At 29.4% G+C, this 11749-nt stretch overlaps 1 protein-coding gene and 1 non-coding gene across 2 annotated transcripts; both read right to left on the reverse strand.

The window, feature by feature from the left end:
• Positions 1–1534: 1534 nt before the first annotated feature.
• LOC114369377 (polyamine oxidase 1-like) lies at positions 1535–6948 on the reverse strand. The gene is made up of 9 exons (XM_028326601.1): positions 6909–6948; positions 6686–6793; positions 6349–6598; positions 6084–6215; positions 5910–5962; positions 5661–5815; positions 4376–4519; positions 3015–3164; positions 1535–1969 (listed from the first exon to the last, which is right to left on the reverse strand). Exons 1-9 carry the CDS (start codon positions 6946–6948, stop codon positions 1844–1846), a joined length of 1158 nt encoding a protein of 385 aa, XP_028182402.1. The 3' UTR covers positions 1535–1843.
• Positions 6949–10348: 3400 nt separating this feature from the next.
• TRNAR-UCU lies at positions 10349–10421 on the reverse strand. The gene has a single exon. It is a non-coding gene; the product is annotated as a tRNA-Arg (tRNA).
• Between the last annotated feature and the right edge of the window lie 1328 nt (positions 10422–11749).

Here is an 11749-nt window from a genome sequence, read left to right on the forward strand (position 1 = left end):
TACATATTATGCTGATTTCGTCAAGTTTAAATAAAAGAATAAAAATTAAAAGAATAAAAAAGTAGAAGGCAAGGATTATGTATTAGATTCATTCAAACTCTTATAAAAATAATTATAGTAAGCATAAAAATATATGATAAAAAATATTAAATTCTAACATAATATTTTAAATAGAGAATACAAACTAACATTAGCCTCACTAAGTAGTCATTGTTTGCTCGTGCTAATTGCCATTATTGTTAAGTATATGCATGTCAATTCTAAAAAAATGGTATAATTCTTTGTTACATGACAAGAAATAAGATTTTTATTGAATGGGATCTACAGTGATGCAGGAGGATAATTTCATGACACAAATTTGGGTTTTGGCCACCCCGACTTCTTAGTTTTTTTTCTTTTATTTATTTATTATTTATTATAAATTAAAATTAAATATTATATTATGTAAAATTATTTTTAATAGATTTTAAAATTATTTATTTAATAAATTAATTTTAGAAAAATTATTTTGTAATTTTTTTAAAGAGAAATATAAATATGAAGAAAAATATAAAAATTGGATAAAATTATAGTATAAATTTGTATTTATGTTATATGTAATTTTGTAATTAAATTTATGTTTTGTTGATTTTTTTATTATAGCATCCGGTGTTCTAATAATGATACGTAATAATTCTATAGGACCAACACACGAGTATTGTTCACATTAACATTGTGTAAACATTATCATCATTTTTCAATTGTAGAGATTGAAAAAAAATATTGTGGACCTGCATCTATGAATGGTTGTCGGTAGTAGATTTCATTTAGTAATTGATCGTTGGTTAGTTGAAGGGTGTTATGCATTCTACGCTTGAGTGTATCAAAGGAACAGTCTTTAGGAACTCGCATTGGTGTTGGAGTGAGACTTTGAAAATAAACACCAGTTTGGTTGTGAGTGATTGATTCATTTAGAAAAATAAAAGTTAATCTGGAGTTAGCAATGGTCTGACGACTTGTTTCTCCCAAAAATGACATAGTAATAAGATTAAATTTGGTTTGTGAAATTATGTTGTGTGAGATTATGTGTTAGTATTGTGTGTGTTGTGTTATTTATAGTTGTATGAGTATTCTGCTACATTGATGTGTATTGAAATCCAATGTTTCTTTTTTCCTAGTAAGTGACGTAATAGACGTCCATTATAATTTCAGAGTGAACAAAGAGATTATGAGTTGTCCATCTCATGTCAGTTTTGCACACATTTCTAAAAATTAAATGTCTCACCTGCAAAATTGACATGAAATGGACAGCTCATAATGCATAGTGTTGTCAATTTGGACGGTGATTTTTCCCATGTAATTAAAGCAGCAGACGTTCATGATGATTTTCAGAGTGAACAAAGAGATAATGAGTTGTCCATTTCATGTCAGTTTTGCAGGTGAGACATTTAATTTTTAGAGACGTGTGCAAATTGCAGAGTATTGTCAATTTGGACTGTGATTTTTTCCTTGTAATTAAAGCAACAAACGTCCATGATTATTTTCAGAGTGAACAAAGAGATTATGAATTGTTCATTTCATGTCAGTTTTGTCGATGAGACATTTAATTTTTAGAAACAATGTAGTGTAAATGACAAAGTATTGTGAATTTTGACAGTTATGTTACCATGTCAACTACTGCAGTAAAAGTGGTGGTGGGAGTACTAGGCCTTTTTGGCACATTCGATTCTAGATGATGACATTCTCCGTCTCTACACGTAATAAATGAAGTCCTAAGATGCCATCGAAAGAAGAAAATTAAAACGAACATGCATGTATCTATGAATGATGGAACCACCACAAACGAGGTTGATGATCAACGTTTTCATAGTGAGTTTCTTAGCACTACTTGTGAACTTGGTGGTGGGAGTGCTCGGCGCTGATAACTATAGCAGAGATGATTTTCCTCTTGACTTTGTTTTCGGTTTAGGAACCTCTGCTTATCAGGTACCTACTTCAATAGTATTCCTCTTTATTTCTTCGTATCTTATGAATCATTGCATTTCTTCTATCACTCTATTTATATGTCCCAAAAGCAAAAATAAATATATACTATGATGAAATTATATAATGGCTACAAATGTCAATTTTTTTTCCCATTGTAAAATTCATTTTGTATTAAAATACTATTTCATAGTTTGAAAAAAATTTAAATTGTATGGCATGCATGTCTATCTGCAGGAGTCTGAGCGTGAAATTTTGTGTGATTTTGTGCATCCATGTTTATGCGTGTGATTTTGTCTATACATGCGTGCATATGTTTCTGTTATATTTCATGCTGTTTTATACGGAAAAGAAATCAATCATGGCTGGTAAGTAGTTCCCATTACGAAACTTGTACAGATAACTCCAAAGAGGATACCAAACGTTATTCCCCACAACCTAGAAGGATAATGAATCACTCAACACAAACAAGGACAAGGAGAAAAAACTATTATATTCGTGTCATCCCTACAAGGATGTAATTGATATTAGCATAACAAGACAACGGAAGTAGTTGCAAAAGTAGTATTTAATATTTATTAACGCACACACTTCTAAAATATCAAAACATCACCTTCAGAAAAAGAACATTAAAAAGACACCTTGCGTAAATTAGGGAATGGGATTAGGAACATGATAAGCTATCTCTCCAATTAGACTAAAGATATGTATATTCACATTGAGTCCTAGTGTTATTTAAGAGGATAGTACTTTAAATTTCACATAACACTGGGCAATTTCTCCTTATCTTGTGTGTTGGAAAGAAATATATATTTTAATTGTCATGTTTTTTTAATTCACATTATTTGCCACAGAACTTGGAGTATTCATGATTACATGCAATGCAACATGCAATGTGCAGTAAACTCGCCAATTTCAAAGAATTTTATTCATTGATCAACCTACTGAATAGCACCAAACAACTTCACGATGAGAAGCAGCATGGACATATAATGCAAGAGAAACAAAATAGTATGAATACAACATAGTATAGAGAAAATTTTCAAACAAACCTGCCAAAATGTGTAGTAGCCTCTTTGATCGTGAGCATATATGAAGAATTCATTTCCGGGTCCACTTGGCCAGAACTGATATGGAAACTTCAGGAAAATTTTGGTGTACACGGTTACATCACATTTCTCTATGGCTTCTAATTTCCATCTCTGTGTAATTATTGAATAAGTCAAAGTTTTGCTTAGTAAAACCAACTAAAACTAATGTCATTAATTGAAGGGAAACTTTGACAACTAAGCAGGCTCAGACAAAGTGTCTCAATGATGTTCGTGGGGAAGATCCATTTATAAACAGTTCTTTTGCATTATAAGTGTCTCAACAAAATAGACATATATAATGCAAAAGAACAACTTCATATGATGCTATTTAAATTCTAAATTAAATGCAAAGTCACTTGGAGGAGTGCTCCTGTTATGACAATACATTCTCTAATACTTATAATTAAAAAAATATCAGTGTGTGAAAAGAGCACTTTTAATGCATTTTTTCAGACAACAAATACTTAAAAATTTATTGTTATAATGCATGTGTATTATGTTTTATATTGTTATAAAAATTTATTGTCGCACTATATGTAGTATCATAAATGATTTGTTGATCATTGTTAAAAATTAATTAAAAAATTACACTATAAGTAGCTTTTTTTTACATTATCCATTTATTAAATTTAAATATTTGAAGTTTTTTGAGATATTTCATAAAAAAAATAGGGTTAAACATATTTTTAGTTCTTATCGATAAGGTAATATTCATTTTTTAGTCTCTAAAAATTAAATCGATAACTATTTTTTCTCTTTTATTTACTGAAATGCATTATATATAATCCTTATTTTTATAATCAATAAATTAAAAGAAGATGACTTTTTTAAAAGACAAATCATGTAACTAACCAATTTTTATAAATAAAAGATAAATATAATAATTTATTTTTTGAAGACTGAAAATAATAATTTATGTATAACATATCATAATCCACGAATAACAAATACTAGCAACAAGTTGTTGATGTATCAACATTTGATCATTGATCTTGAAAAATTATCTCCTGACATCATTAACCATAGAGTCCAGTTTAATGCAAGGCCTAGTTATCCTTAATTGTATTAATATATTTGATTTTCTAATAACATTAGACTATGGGACCATGACCAATTAAATATCTTAAATAGAATGGAAAGAACTACATATTAGCAAAAGCTCACTCTAGACTAGATATTCCATTTAATTTTATTAACGTCTAGAAGATGAAAATACTATCAAATACAAATGTACGGGCACCTGTACCTGTACTAGAGGACAAAAGAAAATAAAGTACTGTACTATAGAGGACAAAAGAAAATAAAGTATAGACAAAACATACGGGTAAGGGTGGATGGAAGGCAACAAGGTTGCTTTGGAGAACCCCAATGCTAACGGACACAAGTACGTAATTTGCTTCATAAATGCAATCATCCTCTGTTATCACCCTAACGCCACTTCCCCGATGCTCTATTTCCCGGACCACCTGCATGCACAACATCAGTGCAAAGTTACATGAGGTAAGTTGAATTAAAGGATGCAAAGCAACAACAAATATTATTTTATTTCTTTAATTAATATCTCACGACACTTGTTAGTATAGGCTGTTATTAAAAGATGTTTTAAGAGACATGCAGGTTCTCTGAAACACACCCATGTTATTATTTAAAATGAAATGACAAAGCAACTTAACCCTTGTAAAGCATATTTTATTTTTGCTTACATAACAATATCTTGGACACTCATTAAAATTCTCTTATGTATAAAATTTATTTAACATGTTAAAAATTTATAAAGAAACTTTATTTTCACTAAAAGTTTTCAATTTTGAAATCAATGGTTAACAAAACCATTCTTTTACTATACAAACAAGAAATCTTATTCTTGGTCAGAATGTAGCGAAGGAAATTTCGAACACCATGAAGATATATTTGTTTTGGTGAAAAACTTCTTAAACTAAAAATTAAAAGTTTTGTTAAATTTTTTTAACTTTGCTTTTTTATTTTCCACCATGATTAATTAGTTGCTCAACATTTACAGTAATTTAATTTGTGTACAAAAATCTTTGTAATAAAAATATTACTAATTATATGTATTATTTGTCATTACTAAATATACTTGAATATTTCATCAATAGTTTTATGTTTGAAAGTTGCAGGGTGTTGCTATCACTTTACCTAAAAATAAAATGTATAAAATGATACTTTAGTAAATAATGACAGTAAAAAAAGTTTGATGCAGGTGTTCATAAAACATTATATTTTTAATCAAATATTTATGATATATCTAAGATAACTCAATAGACAAGTGTATCCTGAAGACTCATCATGCCTGTAACTCAAAAAGTGTGTCAACGAGCTTAAGTAACAGAAAAATAAAATAAAATAGTAAAGTTATTGGGTTACGATGTGGACTAGAGTGCAGAGAAGAAGCCCCGGAGTAGGCGTATAAAGATAATGTAACGGACCAACCCATTATTACCCTGAAGAAAGTAGGTTACACCACCACTACTACTAGTACTAGATGGCTCATGGACTCGGCGCATAGGCATTGACCGATAGAAATATTATAGCTAACTGGTTCATTAGATAAAAGGTCAAGATTAGGAAGCAAGCAACATTACGTACATGGTTGAGTTTGAGACGAGTGTCCAGTATTTTACCCTCAGATGTCAACAAAAAATCTTCAGCCATTTTATATACCAAATAATCAAAACCTCTTTCATCCGCAACCAAAAATTCCCTTTCGCCAAACGCTGTAAAGGTAGATATCGGTACTGCCTCTGCATCCACAACTTTCACAGTTTCAGAACAGACATCCATAAACCAACTCACTATTTAATTTAATTCAAAGTGAGTTGCGAGGTTTGAACTGACCTGCCATTTCAAAATCATGGAGGATGAAATCAATTGCTAGCTCTAATGGCGACCTAATAAAGCGAAACAAAAAAGAGTTCGGAAATATTGGTTCATGTTATTTATGGTCACAATCACACCACATTTATTCACCAAATCGTTTTGTGGTTGAAAAGGACTAGTAATTGCACTTACGAAGGTGGTTCAGTTGTTTTGGAGCTATTGCCTTGGCGATCGGCTTCTTCCTGGTTCGTTAAGTTTCGAATTGCCGAGTCCACAGCTTTTTTGTACGAGTCCGCAGCGATTCCACTCGAAAATATCTTTCCACTGGAATGAACTCGTCGTGGCAAATATATTTCAGGAAAAAATGGTTATACACTAACCGATAACAGGAATTATGGAACAGAGCAATCGGCAGAGCAACAGAAGCAAAAAAATGGAAAAAGAAATAGAGTCTCGCCTGCGATCATATATGTTGTATGGCACATTCGTGTAGTCAGAGAAGCATGTTCGAAGGCCATATTCAGCGACGAGTTCCCAAATTGGATTGGACTCTTTGCCGCCAACTCCGACAATCCAACCAGCTCCGAGTTCGACGGACACACCGCCGAAGTTTTCCTTCCGAATCCTACCGCCAATACAGTTTGAAGCCTCCAGGATTACAAGATCCTTTACGCCATTCTCGGCCAACAGCTTTGCCGCAGAGATACCTTTCAGAAAGGAAAACACATAGTTATTGATATGGAAAAATGAAGATGCGGAGAGAGAGGAAGAATTGTAGCGATGGTGGTATTCACCGGATACACCAGCACCGACGATAATGACGAATGAAAGAGAAGAGTTGAAGAGTATGGTAGAGAGAGAAAGAGAGGTATAAATATATAGCGGGAGTCCATTAACATTTTCTATGAAAGAAAGGTATTATTATATTGAGTACTTGAATGCTCATGTTCCTGCTTACAGTTGGAAATGTACATCACATCACTCTACTAATTAATTATTTGATAAGTATAAACTGACGCCACTTTTCCAATGTTGTATTCCCCGGACCACCAAACATCACCTATTCACATTATTCATGTTTTTGTTAAAGGATGCAAAGCAACAATGAATATTTAATTAATATATGACGCCATCTGTTAACATAAGTTGTTATTAAAAGGTGTTTTAAGAGTGAGATGTAAAAACACAAATACGTGTTATTATTTAAGATGAAAGACAAAAGCACCGTAGCCCTTCTTAGGCTATTAATTGCTAGTGAGTCAATTCAAATAGTGCGGACGATTACAGAAATTTGGAGTCCGGGACCTACTAATTTATGAGATGTAAAGGAAGTTTAAAAGATTGAGATACAATATATTATTTGATGATCAACTTGTTTCTTGCGTGGAAGAAATTCATTTGGTTAACCATCCATTGAAGTAGTTTCCTAATTACTGGCACGAAAAAGGGATTTTTATATTTGCTGGTTTTATTTTTTTAGATCGATTTTAAGGGGTGTCAAATCAACATCGGTAGATAGTGAGTATATTTTTAGAATAGTTTTGAAATCGATTTAGAAAAGTTATCTTTTACACGTAGCGAAAAATCGTTGTAAAAGTACTTTGTATATTAATTGTAGCAAGAACCAATGTAACAAAGTTATCGTGCTAGGATTTTAACCAGCCAACTTTGTTTGTATATGTTTCAATGTGTTTGGATAGTCTCTATATCATACTAAATCATAGTGATATGGATTAATTTTGATTTTGATCAAATCTGATATGTTTGAATTGTTTTTAAAATTATTATAAAATTAATTATGATGCTAAAATCATAATGGAATTGAAGCAAGAGTAATTTTTATTTTTATCAAAATTAATTTTATAATTATTAATTTAATTTAAAATTAAATTTATCGGTGTGGTTCCACATGCTTAAAATTTTAAATGGTGGCCTTAGAAGATAGACAGTAGCAATGAAAGTGAAGATGAATTGTTAAGTGTCTCGGAGGAAGGGAATTAAAGAAAATGCGGAAAAAGGAATGAAATTCTGAGATAATATAAAGGTGACGTCTATGCTATAATCTACATGCACATGTGACTTAATTGATATCTTTAAAGCATTTTTAAGGAATAAAATTATAATAAATGATTATGTTTAGGAACTAAATTTAAATGGTTCTACTATTAATCATACAAATGTCGTGTTATGTTGGCCTGAACATTAACATTAATAGAGGTACTCTAAAAACTAAACTAACATGATTGACATGTGACAGTTTGAATAATCTATTTTGAATTTTCTTAATTTCAAGAATTAATGTAACCATACCAAACACTTTCATTGATGAAATAGGTCACTTATCCTAATAATAACAATTACGATGTTATGCTTTGTTGTTTTTTATTATCAATTTTTATTATTTAGTTATAATTTCTCTTGTGCTTTTAATTATTTAATGGTATTAATAGATTAGACCGTATAAGAGGAGAGGATAATATGACATTTACATCTCTCAAAAAATGAGAGTATACTTTAATTTAATTTAATGGTGTTAAATTAAATGAATTAAACATATATTTTAAAAGAGTAATGTCAGACTCGATTATCTTAAAAGATGGAAAAAATTATTTTATTTTTTATTTTACTTCTAATTAATTGAATGTATGAATGATTAACCTTCAATACATTATTTGTTTTTTTAATAAATATAATTAAGATTTTTAACTTTTTAACAGGATCTCGAGATCCTTAAAAAAATGAGACTTTGAGATACTTTTATAAATTTTAATCTTTAGAATTGATTATAGAATTAATCTTCGAGACACTTTTTTACACTTACTCGGGACAATATGTATATTATGACCTGCTTAATTTCTCCTCCTCATGAAAAAATAACAGGAATTTGATGCAATTGGCAATCCAGTGATCCACTAACCGATCACCAAAACTATTATAGATGTTTTCATGTCTCTAATTTAAATTTGAATTATGAATATAATATTGAAATATATTATTTGACACATTTTTAATGTATTTTGATTAGATAAATTTTGAGTTTTACTAAATATTTTTCAATCAACGAGTCTTACAGAATATAAAATAAATTTTAAATTGTTTAATATATAAATAATTTATCTTTTTTATATGCTAAAATGAAGTGAATCAATAATTAAATAAAAGATAAATAAAAGAAAAAAATAGCATACTTGTTTCGTGTTTTTTGAAAAATTCTTTTTTAAAATAAAAATGAAATAAAAGAATTTATTTGATAAGACTCATAAAAGTAGTTTTGAAAACTCTTTTCAGAACAAACATCTTTATTTTAGTTTTTAAAAATAAAAATTCAGAACATTTATAAGTTGTTTTATTTTTATTTTTTTATTACTTATGTTCTTTTCTTTAGCTTTAACATCTCTTTTATCACTTTTACTCTCTAAAAATTTGTTTTTAAAGAAGACACCAGTACTCGGCCTTTTAATTACGTAGTAAGGTAAAATACGTCGTTGGATCAGTTACGTGTTTGACAATATATGTGCTTGTTATTCAAATATTATGTATATTAGTTTACTAAAACATTAAATTACGGAAACTAAAAATACATTTTTTCAAATATGTTGCGACTTTGTATTGGGTGTTGTTCACAACCCTTTCCGTAATATACAGTACCTGTGCTTAAAATGCAAAGTTTGGTGAGGAATTAAACCATGATGCATGACTTTGACAAATGGCTAGTCTCATCAGTGGCGGAGCTTCAAAAAAAAGGATCAAAGTAATTAAGATTATATATAAAGATGTAATGATTTTGATGATATCATTTCTTATGAATTTCCTGTTTGCTTTTTTCCTTTTTGCAGAGAAGCACTCGCATAAAAGATACTGGTTTCCACTAATAGTTGTTCTTCCAACGTGAAATTTTCTTTTTTCTTTTTTAGTATATGAAGTTTGTTATTTGATATTTAATTAATTTTTTATTTGACCGATTTATTTTAAGATAAAATGATATTTCTAATTATAATTTTATATCTTTATATTTAAGTTAAAAATTAAATCTAAAAATTTAATTAATAGACACGTGTCGCATTATTTGTGACGATAATTTTATTTGTTCATATAATTTTTTTCCTTTATATAACTTATAAATTGTCTAAGACATTCATTTAGAGCCTTAAATACATTCTGTTTTGATCACGATTCTTTAGCTATTTTTTTTTTACATTTTTCATGATTTTTTCTCTTAATTTTATAAATTTTTCTGTCTATCTCTTTTATAAAGAAATAAAGTTTTTAATTTTTAAAGAATTTTTACTCCATTTTTTCATGTTAAAATAAAATAAAAGTTAGTCCAAATATTAATTTTTAATTGAATTAGATTAGAAAAGTTACTCCAAAATTTACTTTTTTTTTAATGGATGGACATAGTGCTTATAAGTAGTATTAATATGTTGTGCTTGTGAGTTGTGAAAACAAATGAGTGACACGCCTGGTGGGACTCGAACCCACAATCGTCTGATTAGAAGTCAGACGCCTTATCGATTAGGCCACAGGCGCTAAGTCACTGGAGGCCGCTACAGTAACTAATTATCCGCATACAAAACTCTGGATATTTGACATATGAAACAATTTTTTTTTTTTACAGGAACATATCAAACACAACTAAGAGTGGGTTTATATATAAAACAAAAATATAATTTATTTTACGTTAACATTAGGAGTGGGACTTATGGCTTGGCTTCCTTCTTTAGTAGAAAGGTTGGACTTGAATTTTAAAATAAGCTTATTTATTTAAATACACTATATTTAGGCTTATCAAAAAGTTTATTAAACATGATAGATTAGGCTATTTATTTATGTAACTTAATAAAAATAAATATGCATAATAATATTGTTAATTAAATAAATCTATAGGACCAAGATCAGATTATTAAGAATTTAACATATATATATATATATAAACAATAGTAAGACTATTGCATAGTGACAACTTAAGTGATTAAGTTAATAGTGATATTAAACCACTCATAATTTTATATAACTTATTAATATTTTTATTTTTTTCCTATCACATTATAAGCTTTATTATATATAAAGGGTTGAGAGTCACAAATATTTTGTCTTCTCTGCAAGTATTGCGAGTGGATCAAGTTCTGGAAACGAGCTACCAAATAACGGTGGAGGCAGTTTTATTCAGAATAATGTGTTCTTGAAGGAGAAGGTTATGCAGAGCAAAGAAAAAGCTCCTGTTAGACCTTCTGTTGATTTGCTAAAGCATAATCTAGCTAGGATAAAGTTCAAGGATGACAATAGACTCAAAAGTGATCATTGACCCTTTTGTCTTTAAAGGACTATGCTTGCCATGGCAAGATGCCCTTGTCATCAAAGTTGTGGGGAAATGCATCAACTTTCAAATGTTGCATGATCAAGTCACCAAACTTTGGAGACTCGTTGTTGGCTTTTGAAGGAAAATAATACCTAATTATAAAAAGAGGTATAGTATTTATAGGTTTGAAGTGGTAACTGCTAGATTAGGTGCATATCTATTTAGGTCAAATGGTTGAGGGAACCATTGAATGACTATAGTTCTTCTAGTGATCTATAGTTTTTTCATGTAACAAATGAGGAATTGAGAAGTTTCAAAGGTGATACTGAGGTGGTGTGGTTCTCTAGTTGACATAAGTGTACATTGAATCATAGACTACTCGGGCTATGGGATTGAGTTCATAAGGTTTGTCCTATCCTGGTCAAGATTGGGATTTTTTTTTTTATAAAGCTACTACTTATTTTTTTATAAAAATTATTTTGTTTAACTTTTTAAGAGGTTTTAAAAATATATACTTTAACTTAACTTTTCTTTTTAAGAAAAAGAAAACAATGCTACC

Source organism: Glycine soja, chromosome 2 (assembly GCF_004193775.1).
Source record: "Glycine soja cultivar W05 chromosome 2, ASM419377v2, whole genome shotgun sequence".
NCBI classification, from domain to species: Eukaryota; Viridiplantae; Streptophyta; class Magnoliopsida; order Fabales; family Fabaceae; genus Glycine; species Glycine soja.